This window comes from Callospermophilus lateralis, chromosome 1, assembly GCF_048772815.1.
Source record: "Callospermophilus lateralis isolate mCalLat2 chromosome 1, mCalLat2.hap1, whole genome shotgun sequence".
Taxonomy (NCBI): Eukaryota; Metazoa; Chordata; class Mammalia; order Rodentia; family Sciuridae; genus Callospermophilus; species Callospermophilus lateralis.
Window position 1 is genome coordinate 32,484,109 of NC_135305.1, and position 16,517 is coordinate 32,500,625.

General features: G+C 36.2%; 1 protein-coding gene across 1 annotated transcript in view; it reads left to right on the forward strand.

Moving 5' to 3' along the window:
- Positions 1-2,228: 2,228 nt before the first annotated feature.
- Asb4 (ankyrin repeat and SOCS box containing 4) overlaps positions 2,229-16,517 on the forward strand; it is a 56,414-nt gene continuing 42,125 nt past the window's right edge. Inside the window, exons 1-2 of the mRNA XM_076861393.2 lie at positions 2,229-2,481; positions 12,541-12,840. Coding sequence (XP_076717508.1) covers positions 2,295-2,481; positions 12,541-12,840 — 487 coding nt within the window. The 5' untranslated portion in view covers positions 2,229-2,294. The remainder of the gene's footprint in view (positions 2,482-12,540; positions 12,841-16,517) is intronic.

Consider the following 16,517-nt stretch of genomic DNA (forward strand, 5'->3'; position numbering starts at 1 on the left):
TGGAACAGGACTTTCAGAAAGACAATTATTATGAAAATCAGGCATTAAGAAAAAGAGGATTTTCTAAAGCACTTCCTTTCTAGTGTATCAATGATCATGCCTGAAGGACTCAAATCATGGAGTTTCTTCTGCAGTACAAAGATGAAAACCGTTTTTGACCTATGGCTTATTGACCTAGAGAGAAGGAGGGAAAGTTATAGAGGAAGTAAAAAGTTCAAAACTGGACCCTTCTGCCCAGGATGTTTGGAAGTCTTAATGGATTATGAGGAGTATAGGTTGATACAAGGGTTAGATGTCAGGTTCTCACCTCTCCACTTTCATGTACTTATTCCAGTTGAACTTTGGTGGGGTGGGATGGTTCCAGAAAAAAACAAATATGCTAGAGAAAGTCTAGGGAGGCATAAATATGAATATAGCCAAGTAGGACCAATTTTATGATGAGCCCTTATCCCAGATCAGGGACAGTTTAGAGGACAAGGAGTTGATCTGAAGACCCCCTTTACCTCCCTGATATACACTCATCTTCTCATACTGGTAAGTTATGGCAAAAATCCCTTCTAATAACACTGATGGTTAAGTATTAGCATTTTAAAATCTTACCTCTGTACAGGAGTCTTTAAGTGAGTTTGAATGCATCTATTGAATTCTATTCTACTCTTTGAGAGTTTTGACTTTCCCTCTAAAATAGCTTCCAGGAATATGAGATATATACATAGGTAATATTTAATATACTAATAGCTAACCATCAGTATTCAGTAGAAGAGGCTTTTTCCACAAGTTGTCAGTGTGGCTAGACCAGTCTATATGGCTATTGGATTACACAGGCATGTTCACTTTGTGAAAATTTGATAAGCCATATACTTATGACTTGTCCTTTTCCTGTATTTCTGTTACACATCAATATAAGAAGTCAAAAATTGTATTATGGTTTGCATCTATGTTTACATACTTAAATAAATTCTAATATTCAAATAATAGTATCATTATAAATTGTTAGAAATTCATATTGCTAATCATATCACAGAAATTCCCTAGCGGTTTGATTCCTAGCAACAATATACACAAATGTATTTTATTTGCATTCCAGCTAGTGTTTTTTATCATCACTTTTCTAATATTAATAAGTTTAAAAAGTAAATTTTTCTCCTCAACTTTTTATTTTGAAAAATTTCAAACATCCAGAAAAAACTGAAAGAATGATGTACAGACAACTGTATATCTTTCATTAAATTTGCCAATTTTTAACTTTTTGCCACATGTACATTTTCTCTTGGTCACAAACACACACACACACACACACACACACACACACACACACGTATTCTTATCTACTTATCTACATTAGTGTTATCTGAAGTTTTATAAAAGAAGTTTTAGGGGCTGGGAGTGTAGCTTAGTGGTAAAGCATGTGGTGTGTGAGGCACTGGGTTTAAGCCACAGCACCACTTTAGTCCTTAATGCATGACTTAAGAAAAATAATATTCTTCTACATAATGATAATATCTTTATCATACCTTAAAATCAACAATTGAATAATTGCATTTTATCAAATAATCTCTAGTCCATATTTGTATTTCCAAATGGTCTCTGTCTAGTCTTTTCTAATTGATTTGAAGAAAACACAGGGTTCAATAAAGTTCATTCACTTGTTGCATCTGGCTGTTTTGCCTCTTTAGCTCTTTTTTACTTAAAATACCCCCCACCAACTGCCCACCCTGCTGTTTCATAATATTCAAAATTTTCAAGTCTAGGTCATTTGAAAACCTTCTGTTTGTTTTCAAATGTGTATAACCATTTTTGATTTTTACAGACTTCTATTACAAAATTACTACAGGTTTCCAGAACTGAAACAAATTTTCGTTTTTTGGCTATTGGTTAGTCAGAGCAAGACCCTGGGTCTCCAGCCAGGCACCAGATGTTTTTACTGAGTGGAGAAAAAAAAAAAAAAAAAAAGAGCATTAAGAGCTTTTAAATCTTACATTATTACTTTGATCATATAAGAAATAAGAGTGACATTTCATGCTCGGAAATGTGTTGCGGGAGCTTTCCTTCATATCAGCACTATATATTAGTGAATGGACCTGCTAATATATAACCAGTTTAAAGGACCTGAAAATGCACTGACAGCCAAGAAGGATATTTTGAAGTTTGAAATGATCCCTATATAAATAGAACGGATCAGCATAACTTTGGGATAAAATTAGCCGACAGTTTGTGGACTCTCCAGCATGTGCCTGTTCGCTTAGTGCTGTTCTCCTGATAAATCACAACAGAGCTTCCAGAGAGAGAGGAGGATGGATAACAACAATGTCCCTCTCAGTAAATCTGGAACTGCCAGGTTAATTAAGAGAAATTTCCTTGAGGCGCTAAAGTCAAATGACTACGGAAAATTGAAGTCTATTTTAATCCAAAGGGAAATAGATGTGGACACAGTGTTTGAAGTTGAAGATGAGAACATGGTTTTGGCATCTTATAAACAAGGTAAAAATACAGGTATAATTGTAAAATTGATAGAAAAGAAATTTTTTAAAAAGGCACAGCTTCAGTGACCTACTCCAAAAAAGTAGCTCTTATTTTTCTTTGTGTTTATTTAAAAAGTATTTTCTTTTTAAATGAGAATGCATATGGGCTGATGCATATATATATATACACACACACATGTATATGTATGTATGTATAAATGTATGGATATATGTGCATATGTGTGTATTATTGTGTGTGTGTATGTGTGTGTGTGTGTGTGTGTGTCTGTGTGTGTCTGTGTCTGTGTCTGCATCTTATATCTGTCTTTCTTCTTTCTCTCTACCTTTGCCTAGATTTTGAAATCCTGGACAATCACATTTAGTGACACACTGTGTGTTTCAAACTTTTCTTTCTTTCTTTTTTTTTTTTTTTTTTTGTGATGACCCAGAATAGAGAAAATATCTTTGGATTATGGTTAAGCAAACTATTGAGATATAATCTAGACAATGTGGCTGGCTTGGGAACAGGCTGTTAATTCTCTGTTAACAGCCACTTAGGGATATAGTATCTCTGTGTTCATGTGGATGAAAAAGGGGATTTTCTCCCCAATTTGGAGGTTTAATAAATGGATAAAGCTGTGCCACAGTCACCTTGATGGTCTTCATCATTTTAAAGAGTTTCCGTTCAGGCACAAAAGTGGAACTCAGAGAAACCAAAAACTTAACTTTTTTCTTAGACTACAAATGCTTAATGCAGAAGACCTGCCTTATACAGAGCTAAGGAAAAAATTAGGAAAGAGTTTTTTTTTTTTCTTTTTCCTTTTTTTTAAATCTCAGTATTTTCAGGAATACATGTTTAATAAACTGGAAATAAATTAGCATACTGATTCTGATTTTCCAAATCAACTAATTAAAGGGGTGGGGGGAACTTGAGTAGTTGGGCCCTCTCCTGAGTGGATTGCAAATAAATACCCTGCTCAACATCACTTCTATTTAAATAAAATAGATGATGAAGTCTTGTGTATAGCATTTAGAAAGAGAGTACTTATTGTTAAAGTTTAAATATGTTTTGTGCTTATATATAAATCATCAGTTCCTTCAATTTTCAGATACAATAGCTAATGATACATATTTCTATGCTAATTCACTCATATCTTCTTTTCAGTTCTAAAGAAAGTACTGAATAGTTGAGGCCAGTTACTGAGTTTGTGATTTGTACTTTCAGGACTTTGTAATGAATTGGCATTTCTATTTTGATTGAAAGATAAAGGAGAGGGTCTATTTTTTTTTCTTTAAATGTTGATAGGGACTCTGTTAAAAAGAAAAAAAATTATGTGCTAGAATCATAATATAATAAAATCATCATAAGGTGATTGCTTTCATCTTTTGACTTTGTTCAATGAAAGACTATCTGAGTGCTCAGTATATTTTAAAGGTATTTTTAAAACTTATATTTGTGCTCAATGTAAAATAACTCAGGTTCAAGCTGGTGGGTAATTTATTTGACCCTGAGTCACAAAGACTGCCTTTTCTCATTTCCTGAGCAGCCAAATTACCCAGACCACGAAAAGGTTCTGGGGTTATGAAAAAGGAACTTTGAGATGCTGGCTCTCGGGAAGCAGGGTGTTTTTTTCTGCTGCTTCTAATGGTGTCATCACCTCTGAATGAGAAGAAAATGCATTTTAAATTCTTCTTGTCAATATGAGCAGACTCCTATGGTCCTCATAGAGCTAAATTTTCATTCACACTAATGGGTGTTTTCATAGTGTTAGGACTGTGGGATGTGGCTTTCAATTAGGAAACAGCAATTTACACCGTCTGGGAGAGGAAAGAAACAGTTCCAGTCTTATGTATAACAGGTGGGTGTCTACACAGAAATAATAGGACTTGTGTCTTATCTTCAGGATTTATGCAGGAAATCCTTGGTATGTGCATGTGTGCACGCAAGAGAGCGCACAAATATGTTTCCTCTCTGTTAAACATGAGTGTGGGTATACGATTTTCTCTTCAGTCTTCAATCCAGGCAAAAACCTCATCTTTCTTCAAAGTTACTTCAATTTTTTTCCCTACATCCTTCCAGCCTAATAATCAATCCTTTAATATTAAGATTAAGCATGGTAATGATAAATAGAATCCTAGTTGCTTGCCAAACAAAGTATATGTAAGTGGTTCTGTTAATTTCTTCATTCACAAAGGAATTCTCGGAGAACAGTGTGGAGCCGAGTGGTCTACAACTGGTTAGTGAGTTATTGAGTTCTTTTCCCAATAGTTCTAAAAGAATAGGACCCATTTATGTGTGGCCTTGAAGGATTGTGGCTGGATTAAAGTTTTTGAGACTTTATTAAATAAAAGCAGAACTTCTAGACGTTGCCCTCTTGAACCTGTTACACGTTACTCTTTGACTTTTAAAAGTGCATTTGAAAAGCTCTATGCAGAAGAGTTATAAATGGGCAACTTGATTAGTTTTCACAAAACAGGCGAACCTATGTAACTAGTATTCAGACGAGGAAACAGAACACTACTGTTTTCTTTTAAAGGATGAAAACCTTCAGTTTTTAGTTATTTTTGGCTTAGTAAGTAATGTGTAAAGTCTATAACAGATATGCTTTTACATTTTCTTATGTAGTTAATAATATAATTCTGTATTCAACATTTGATTGTCCTGAAGAAGATTAACAGTAGTACAATCAATTCTTAATCTTTTTTTTTATTTCCTTTAGGACATACAATAGCATTTTTATAGGATTTTAAAAGTTATTAAATTTTATTTCTAAATATAGTACCCATAAGCCAACATGAAATCAGTGTGTAATTTTTGGAATGGCAACTCAGAACTTTGCTGGCAAAGAAATTAACTTAGGATCTGAATATCATTCTTCCAAATATATAATCTTATCAGTACATGAGTAGTCAAAAGTTGATCTCATGAACAAATGTGGATTTTGTGAGGAAGATAGAATAAAGCTATTGGATTACAAAGAACTCTAGAAACTAATTTCTGCTTTTCCCTCTAGCCCTGGGCTTCTTTCACTGAGTAATTTCTCCTATTAGTGTACTAGAAAACAGATTTAGAATCCAGTTTCCAGAATGAGTATTTAAATTGTTGGTGCTGTGTCTGTGTTTTTCTTTTTTTTAATATTTTTTGTTGTAGATGAACACAATACCTTTATTTTATTCATTTATTTTTATGTGGTGCCGAGGCTCGAACCCAGTGTCTCATGTTTGCTAGGCAAGTTCTACCACTGTGCTACAACCCCAGCCCTGTCTGTGTTTTTTTTTTTTTTTTTTTTAACCAGCATCATGTTTTTTGCGGGGGACGGGTGGGGTGGGGTGGGGCTTTGAACCCTGGGCTTTGAATCCCAGTACAAAAAAATTATATTTTCTTTTTTATTTGGTGTGTGGGGGGTGGTTGTGTAATCACACTGCTAGGCAAGTGCTCTACCGCTGAGCTACACTCCAGTACCATAATAGTGATTCTTAAAATGAGAGAGATCTCACTTTATTTTTTTTTCAAGTTATTTTAAGCTTCATAATCACATCTTCAGGTAAAATCATGTTTTATTAATTAAAAAAAAAGCCACTTCTCACAATTTTCAAAGCAAACAATAAAAATGTGCTGGCTGGCATCTGAGAGGCCTCCCAGGAAACGGAAGAAATGTGGGTCTCAAAAGCAAGAAAGCAAAATAGCATTTACCAGATGACAACTTTAAATTAGGAACGACCTATACTTGAGTGAATTCTTAACTCTTGAATGCAGTGTATCTGAATAGTCAAAGTATGTATGATATGGGTTTTTTTTGTTTATTATTATTATTATTATTTCTGAGCCAAGCAAACAGTATTTAGAATGAAAGTAAACTCAGAAGAAATCTCTAAGAAAACTTAAGAGGCCTTTTGTATTTTTGGTTCCCACTGGTGACAGACATTCTGAAAACCTGAACGAGTCTCCATAAAGTTGTTTCCAGTGATTTTCCCCACTATGCATTTTGATTCTCCTTCAGATGTATGAGTTTTGGCTCATTAATGATACAAACAGAATATTATACTTATCTCTTTGGTATGAAATTCCCTAGTCAGCAAGGTTAATCAGAGTCCTTTTATTAATCAGTGTAATGCACTTTAAGTACTTCATTTATGGCCCACGGCTTCTGATTCCTTGGTTGGTAGTCATATTTTTAATTAAAAAAACCAATGAATGATTTTACTTGAAAACTTTCTGGCAGGTACTCTATCTACTTTACTAAGTAGCAACTGCTATCCAAATATCATGAAGGCTCTTATTTTTACTCCCCTGATGAATAATCTCTTTTCCTCTTTGCCAGAAATTTACTCTCCTGCATTCCTATTACTATCCTAGGGTACTTTTCCCTGTCTAGATTTTTTTATTAAAATTTTTAAATTATATACCTACAATTTAAAATTTTAATAATGTAATATATATATTACATTTCTAACTCGCTTTCCTGACCTTGTCTGGAGGAACTCTTGGGAATTTTCCAGAAAATATTACTATTAAGAAATAGCCAAGAAGCTGGGCACTGTGTTGCACATCTGTAATCCCAATGACTCAGAGTCTAAGGTAGCAGGATTGCAAGTTCCAGGACCTAGGATATGGCTCAGTGGTAGAGTGCTCCTTGATTCAATTCCAATTGCAAAAAAAAAAAAAAAAAAAGGCAAGAATTTTGATTCTTCAGTCTATAATCCTCCAGGACTATGTAAATAAGTGGACACAGGCAGAGCAAATGTCTGCTAATCCGGCCATAAGCAGTGTGTGTGACCTTTGGCTGTATCACAGAGGGTTCTAGGGTGTGGGGTTCATTTGACCCAGATAACATTGTCCTTGATAACTGCAACAGAGCTTAGCTGAAGTTTTACCAGAGATATGAGCATTCGGCTCAAATACAGGAGCAGAACCAGTTCTCTCCTCCAAAAGTGTCCCAAACACTCTACTCCTTGCCTTGTTTCCTGAGCTAGGGGGCTCTGAGCCCAGACATACAGGCATCTTTCTTTTATTTCAGATTTAAATTAAACTTGCACAAACGCTGGCGCATGCGCACTCGGGGGATTAGTCTGCATATTTTTTGCAAGGGGAAAACTTCTAACATTCCTTAGAACTTTTAGCTACAAGTCATGCTGGATTGGAGATGAACCGTTTGTAGTCTCTAAATTACAGATTTTTGGGGACACAGAGTTTGAGAGTTTGACTCTGTCAGTACTAGCAGTACTAGTTATATGAACATGGGAACAATTTACTGATTAACCTCTACCAGACTAATTGTCTTCATGTGTAATATGGAGGCTTTGCCAAGACCCTCAGTAATCTATGATGTTATGAAGGTGAAATCATGGGAGTCCTCTGTGGGATTCGTGCACGGGGAGAAGAATCTGTATTTCCCTTCCCTGGCTTCTTTTCCATTCAGCCCCTTGCTAAAGCCAAGCTGTTCTGAAAGGAGCCATCACTGTGCACACAGGGAAGATATGAGATGGGAGTGTGAGTGGTTTGCAGTAGAGGGAGGCAGCCGCTTCTTCACCCCCCACCCGGCCGCTGGCTTTGTCTCCTGCTTGCTACCCACCCCTGTCCTTTGTGCAGTCTGAGCACACAGAGAAAGGGCAGCCCAGCATCTGCAGAGGTGAACAGAGGGGGGCCTTTGAAAGACAAACACTAAGAATAAATCACATTCTAGGTTTCAAAGTCCTGGGAAAATTCAGCTGGGAGAAGAAGGGAGAGTATAAAAAATGAATCTGCCTGATTACTTTGCTGTGTTTCCTTATGCCGTTGACCATTGGTGGGTTTATTTTGGAGGACACATTTTGATCTCTTGACTTATCAGCATGCACACAAGTATGCTAACAGGCATAGCTTTATCTGTGTTTTTTTTCTTTTTCCACATTTTTATTTTTTATAGTTGTACATATTAATGGGATTTGTTGTTACACATTCATCCATGCTCACAATATGACAATATAGTCTGTGGTTTTGAATACAGTTTTAGCTTGGGTTTGGTCCTCCCTCGGGATAGGTGTACTTATTTCCACACTTGCTACACAGTGTAACCTGGGGCTCCAGACTCACATTTTAAGATGGTTGATTGTATGTGGGTGGCCTCTTAGCTAAGGGCTGCTCTTTTCTCTGCTCAGAGCAGCAGCCTTCCCTGTTCTGCTCTGGGCTGAATCATCTAGAAACCCCTCCCAGCACACTTAAGTTCTGCAACAGAGCTTCAGGATACCTACCAGCATACCCTGAGCCATAGCCTACGGTCTGTTTATTCCCTTTTCTCCCTGCCATCTCCCCAGGAGATGCAGCTAAGGTGCCTTGTTGTCCCCCAACTATACAATTTTTATCTAGGAAAGGCAAGTTGTAGGCACAAGGCCATTCTGGGAGTTGGACGAATTCAGAGTCTGGTGGTCTGTGAGCCTGATTTGCAGGTTAATGGTTATGATTACAGGAGATGCAGATGAAACTGGCTGAGAAGCCAAGGATGACTGATTCATGTAATAAACGGGTAGGATAAATTCTCTAGGTGCTACTGGGAATTTAAGAGAAAGAAAAAAAAAATCAACAAGCAAATACATTTCCATATCTGAGATGTGACATATTATAGATGAATTCAGGATCTTCTTCCTTTCTTTGTGATTGGTAAAAAAGGCTTGGAGCTAAACCTATTCTGCTTCCACAAAGACAAAGACAGATGAAAACTGCATTGCAGATATTCTGAGTCTATGAGCTTGGGCTGAGGCAGGCGACTTATGGCTTTAGCAAACTGAAAAAGTGGCAGTTTTCTCATCTGGAAAATGAAAGGCTTGGACTGGATAATCTTCCCTTCAGCGCTAACATTCTGCGTTTCTTTGATTTTACATCAAAATGGTGTTTTCTTAATCAGTTCTCTGCTGCTTCCTTTGCGAGATCATTTTTCTTCCCCTTAGAGAAGCAGGCATGAGTTTCCCATCAGTTGCAGCATGGAGCTGCCTAAGCTGTGCTGCTAATCAGCAGGGAAAACACACCCACCCTGGTGTGCAGATCTGGAACCAGCTTCTTTCCAAGACAGAGAAAGCTGTCTTTGCAAGTTGCTCGTTGAGGAAATTTGAGTATTAAAATGATTTAAATATTGCTTTTAATGTAATTTATTCATCATCAAAAGCAGGTTGCATACCATATAACATAAGAACTCTGCTTGGAACATAGATTCAACATAAATAAATAAACAGAAATGTATAAGCAAGTGTAGATATGAACACACACACACACACACACACACACACACACACCCCTATATTGTATGCGTACCATCGTATGGAACCACACTTGAGGCTTAGACTGTCTATGAAACTATGAACTTAAGGACACACGATTTTGCCAGGGAAAGGCCATATCACTAAATGTCGCTTTCTCAGTGTCTAGAATCTTAAATTAGTGTCTTAGAACTCAATTCTATTGGCTGAATACACATTTCTACATAAATTCAGATAATCCTGAGAGATTACATTTCAATCCTCAATCCATTATTAGACTTAGTGTGAAATAAATGGAGTTCTTTTGAAAGGGTATATTGCGTAAGGGGACACATGGGACAGAAAGAAAGCAAGATAGCCCTAGAATTCTGAATAGGATACAAAAGGGATTAATTGTGTGTGTGTGTGTGTGTGTGTGTGTGTGTCTGCCTGTCTGTCTGTCTCTCAGTGTGTATCTAGGTTAAAGGGTAGACAAACTTTGGGTAAGTTCATTCATCCTGTAAATGGCTTCTTTAAAATCCTCCCCTGCCCAATAGAAAACTAATAGTTTATTTTTACTAATTAAAAAAAGTAATAAAGCAAGTACTAAGTTTAAAAGTGACAAAGGGGCATTCAAGAATATACATCTATGTCCTTGTGCCCCAGTTCCCCAGTTTTTCAGTTCTTGGAAGCCACCATTATAAACACTTTCTTGTTCTAGTATTTAAAATATATTTGCATATGATAGCATAGTATATTTTCACATCTGTCCATTTCAGTGTACATAGAATTGTCCAATTATTTTTAATAGCTATATAGTATTTAGTTGTATGGATGCATTATATTTATTTAAACAGATTCCTATTGATGAACAATGAATTTCTTAAAAATTGTTTAACTCTTAGAAACAATGCTGTAGTATATGTATATTCTTACACATATGTCAGGTTGCCAGGATTCATGACTCTCAAAATCACCTTTCACAGAGCACAATGCAAATGATTTCTTGGAGTTAGACAGTACAGTGTGCTCCTTCAGGACATTTCACACAGGAGTGAATATGCCTGTAGGAAAAATATCCAAGAACAATACATATGTAGTATTTTTTTTTTTTTTTTTTTTTTTTTTTTGCTTAAATGAGAGAATTTTAATACCTCATCACCAGGTTTACTTTTAGTGTGGTCATCATCCTCTGAGTGCCCACTAGTTGCTTATCATTTCTTATAAGGGTTGGTGCCCAGAAGTAATCACACTATTCTAGAGTTATTCTGGCTTCATTTAATCAGGGAAGAACACTCCTTTTAGTTCTCTTGTTCTAGGCTGTGTTCTTTAATTAATGTGGCACCTGCACCCCACTGTTGGCTTATTTGAGCTTACTTCCAACTCAAATCCTGAGATCTTTTCTCAAATAAATCACCATTAAACTATATTCTGTTAACCTCCTACTTGTCAGTGGAATGTTTATAGCCTCAAAGCAAACTTTTGACTTATCCATGTTAAAATTTATTTTGTTGTTTCAGCCCTCAAGCCTCCACTAGGCTGTTGAGTTATCTTCACATCTTCATCTTGGCATCAATATTTCATCTTTCTCCACCTATTTCCCATTCCTCATTCATAGTGAGTTCAAATGCTGTGGCTGTAGGTATTGACATAGAAAGGTTTATAAAGCCATCATTTAACAATGATGTCAAATATGGCAATTCTCGAAGACTTGCAGCAAAAAGACTCAGTGTATAAAAAATATTGGGTCAGAAGGATAAGAAAGGGAGGGAGGGAGAGAGAGGCAGAGGAAAAGAGAAGAAGTTTTAATAACTAATGGGAAAATTTTATTTAAGATCTCAGTTCTAGAGCTGTTCTTCTCCTGATCTAATAATTTGTGTATAGCTCTTGTGGTCACAGTTAACTGTGCAACACATCTAGTTTTCCTGTTTATTTAGGCTGCCAGGAAGTTCAAAGGCAAATTTGCAATGCAGTTCTATTGCACAGAACATAGACCCTACCTTACTCTTGAACTCTTCTCATTTTTCTTTTCATCTATTTTCTATATCATTTTTAAAAATCATGTATTGTGTAAACATTTGTGATTTACTTTAAATTCTCCTTTGGAAAGAGATATTGTATAAGCCAAAGGTAGGCATGTAAAATCTCCATGTGACTTTCTAATTTTTTAATTTTTTTTTCAGCATTAATGATGGAACCCAGAACTTGCACATGCTGATCAAGGGCTCTATCCCCAGCCCTTGATGTGACAGATTTTTAAGAAATATTGAACACAATCACACTTTGGACAATAATAAGTGTAGGAAAAAAGAATTGGGATGGAGTAAAATTATAAGCTTATAAATTTATAGCTTTGAAATTGTTCAAGATAAATCATTATTGGGAATTAAAATTCCTGAAGAGTGGGCTGGGGTTGTGGCTCAGTGGCAGAGCTCTTGCCTAGCATGTATGAGGCACTGGGTTCAATTCTCAGTACCACATTAAAATAAATAAATAAATAAATAAAATAAAGATTCATTAACAATTAAAAAAAATATCCTGAAGAGTCTATGTAACTCACTGTGTAAAATAAAATACAGTCACATAAATGACAGTCTTAAATTGAAATACTTTTGAAATCTAGGGAGGTACAGTAAATAAAAGAACAAGATAATAGAAATGGTAGAGACAGTTCTTACTAGAACTGGAGAAAGGCTGACCCATTGAAGTGCATCTAAATATGCTGCTAAATGAAACACTGGTAGACTCTCTATCTACTGATCCAAAATCACTGAGTAATTTTGTGCCTTGATTTTATAAATACGAGGAAAAAAATTCTTTTGAAACTCTAGGTCAAAAAGTTAAAACCATCCTTCCTTTTCTTTTTCAGGTTATTGGTTGCCTAGTTATAAGTTGAAGTCATCCTGGGCAACAGGCCTGCACCTGTCTGTGCTGTTTGGTCATGTGGAATGTCTCCTGGTGCTATTGGACCACAATGCCACCATCAACTGTAGACCCAATGGAAAAACTCCTCTTCACGTGGCTTGTGAAATGGCCAACCTAGACTGCGTGAAGATCCTCTGCGACCGGGGAGCAAAGCTCAATAGCTACTCCCTAAGTGGACACACGGCTTTGCACTTCTGTACAACTCCGAGCTCCATTCTCTGTGCCAAGCAGTTGGTGTGGAGAGGTAAGCCTTTCTGGGAGGCTGGCATGACTGTCTGCTAACACACTGGGGGGCTTGAGACTTGATGATCCCACTTTTCTTTGGGCAGCAGTGTAGTAGGCATCTCCCTGCCGTAAACTTAGCTTAAGAGCTGTAGGGTTAACATACACATGCATTTATGTAGTTCTTATGTAGCCAAGGTCCTGCAGTAATGATCACTTTGCCATCTTACTATTTTCTAAGTGTAGGAAGTGCATCAATTTACTCCTTTCCTTAACAAATATTTATTCTGCTCCTACTATGCATGTAATATATTTTGGGAGAGGAATTGATGGAATTCGGAGATGGATTAGATGTGGGTGTTGGGGGGGTGAAGGAAAAGGAAGTTCCAAGTATCATCTCCAGGTCTCTGGTTTCAGAAAATGGGTAGATAGTAATGTTATTTTTTGAGATGGAGAAACTTGAGAAAGAAGCACTTATGGCAGGATGATTTTTAAGGTAGATTTTTAAAAGTCAGGTTAATAGAGATGTACCCGGCACACTGTAAAATTCACTTGATTTTGAGAAGCACCATTTTTGTGAGGTCATCAACACACCTTAAAAAGGTCCTTGATTCACTTTGTATTTTTTTAAAAATATTTTGTTTTAGTTGGACACAATACCTTTATTTTTATGTGGTGTGAGGATTGAACCCAGCACCCTGTAAGTGCTAGGCAACTGTTCTACTGCTGAGCCACAATCCCAGCCCTGCCCTTTGTATTTATTTATTCCTTCCACAATAACCACTCATCTGTCTTCTGTCCCTATAGTCTTGCCTTTTTAGAATGTCCTAAAAGTGAAATCATACAATGTGTAGGCCTTGGATATGGTTCCTCCCACTTATCATAATGGGTTTGAGATTCATCCACGTGTGGACTGGACCAGTAAGTCAGACCTTTTACTCTCTGAGGAGTATTCCAGGGTAAGCATGTAATGCAGTTTATTCACTCCCCAGTAGAGGCACATTTGGAATATTCCTACTTCATCAGTTTTGAAAAAATGCTGATATAGACATTTGTGTACAGATCCTTACGTGGACATGTTTTCTTTTGAATAAATACCAAGAAGTCATATAGTAAATTCATACAAGATGGGCACACTGTTTTCATAAGTGATTATACCATTTCGTATCTCCACCAGCAATGTGATAAAATTCCATGTTTTCCTATCTTTGTCAAAATTTGATGTTAGATATTAAAAAATTTTTTAACATCCTTATAGTATGGATTGGTATCTCACTGTGGTTTTAATTTGAATTCCCTAATGACTAAGAATGTTAAGTATGTTTTCATGTATTTATTTGCTCACTATACATTCACTTTGGTGAATTACCTATTCACATCTTTTGCTCCTTTTTTTGGTTGTTGTTTTTAAGTAGCTTCTTTTGGTGATTTGAGAGAGTCTTTACATACTCTGGTTACTATTCCTTTTTCAGGTATATAGTTTGCCCATATTTTAATTTATTTATTTTTGGCTTTACTTTTCATTTTCTTAGAAGTGTATTTCGAAGAGTAGAAGTATTTAATTTTTTATACCTTTATTTTATTTATTTATTTTTATGTCGTATTGAGGATCGAACCCAGGGCCTTGCATATGCTAGGCAAGCACTCTACCATTGAGCCACAACCCCAGCATGAAGTATTTAATTTTGATAAAATTAACTTTTTTCCCTCTTAAGATTTATGCCTTCTGTGTCCTATCTAAGAAATCTCTGCCTATATCAGATAACATTTTCTCTTATGTTCACTTCTAGAAGTTTTATAATTTTAGCTTTTTCTCCTAGGGCAAGAATTTATTTTGAGTTAATTTTTATAGATAGTATGAGATATGAATTGAAGTTCATCCTTTTTTTTTTAAACATGAATGTCCAATTGTTTCAGCACCACTTTTTAAAAACACTATTCTATCATTACTGAACTGCCTTCGTATCTTTATCAAAAATCAATTGGTCATAAATGTATGGGTTTATTTGTGGACTTTAGCCTATTCCGTTGATCTATGTGTCTATTTTTTATAGTGCTCCACTGATTTGATTGCTGCAGCCTTATATTAAGTCAGGTAAAGTTCTCCTAGATTGGTTTTATACATGAGAAGTTTTAGATCTCTTTGAGACTTCAAAGTGATTAAGCCAAGAATACTTTTGATATAAAAGTATGGATTTCAAAAGAAAACTCTGGACTAAAGCTACAACTTTCAGAATTGTTGGTCTATAGATTGCATTTGAAGCCAAGAAAATCAATAAAACCACCTGGATAAGCAGTATATATCTCTATAAAAGAGAAGCTAGGGCAAAGCGCTGTGAATTTTAACTTTCAGTCTTGAGAAGGATAGGAAGGAGCCATCAGAGAAACCTACAACTGTCTTTTGGACAACAGAGACTACAAAAGAGGTAGGTTCTGGAAGCAGGGAGTGGTATGGCCATCAAAGTGTAATGAGATGTTCCCTACACTGGACGGAACTTGTCACTGATAAAAACAATTTTGGTGAATTGGTATAGAAGCCAGATGAGAACAGTGTGAAAGGGGGTTTGATAAGAGATGGTATATGTATACAATTGCTAAAAAAATTTTGTCTGCAAAAGTGAGCATAAATACAGTGGTTGTTGGAGAACTCTGGGATAATACAGAATATTACCTACAGTTGAAGATAAAAAGGAATGCATGTATATCAAGGGGGAGGACTCACAGAAAAAAAAAGAGTTCAGGGCTGGGGTTGTGGCTCAGTGGTGGAGCACTTGCCTAGCATTTGTGAGGCACTGGGTTCGAGTGTCAGCACCACATATAAATAAAGTCCATTGACAACTAAAAAAAAAAAAAAGAAAGAAAAGAAATGTGGTAAGACTGCAGGGTTCATAAAAGATACCTCCGTCTTCTCAGCCCAGCCTCTCCTCTTTGCCTACTCTAGGAGGAGGGGTCTGGCACAGAGACACAGACAAGACCCATTCCACTTTTCAATTTATTCATTTTTTTTAAGATTTAGTTTCCATTTTTATTCATATTTTCATTAGTTTAAATTTTTTATTTTTTAGATTTTTAGAAGAGTATATGTTTTTAGAAATTATATATTTGCTCAATGATTCACTTAAAAAAAAAAAAAAACTTTTGTGGAGAGAACATTCAAACGGTACCTTCAGCGACATTTAAGTGCATAACCTCGTGTTATTCACTACAGTCGCCCGGTGTCCATCAAAGCTCCAAACCTACTCATTGTGCAGTACTGAAGCTTTCCTAACTTTACATGCTGCTGACTTTTCATGTGATTTCCTCCAGTACAAAGGAAACAGTGGCCAGCCCTGGTACTCCTCGGAGACTTTCCCTTTCCCATCTCTTCTATCCCTGTCAACCCAGGAGACTCCCTAGAGATCAGAAGTAGAGCTGTGTGGGGAACTCAACTCTACTCCCTCGAGGCTGACTCTAAAGAATTAGGCTTATAGCAATCAGAGAGAAAAGGTAAGTCCATGAAAGCTGGACTTGCTCTTTAGGGCCCTGGCATCAAAGGCTGAATCCAAGAAGAAAAGAAAGAAAAATTAGAAAACAAAAGTGTTCAACTTCTGTGTGTCAAACATCTTAAAATTAACAGGCAGTCATAAAACTGAGACTGTATGAAAAGGGCTGATATCCTTAACACATAAAAATAATCTTAAGACAAGCCAACAAAGACAA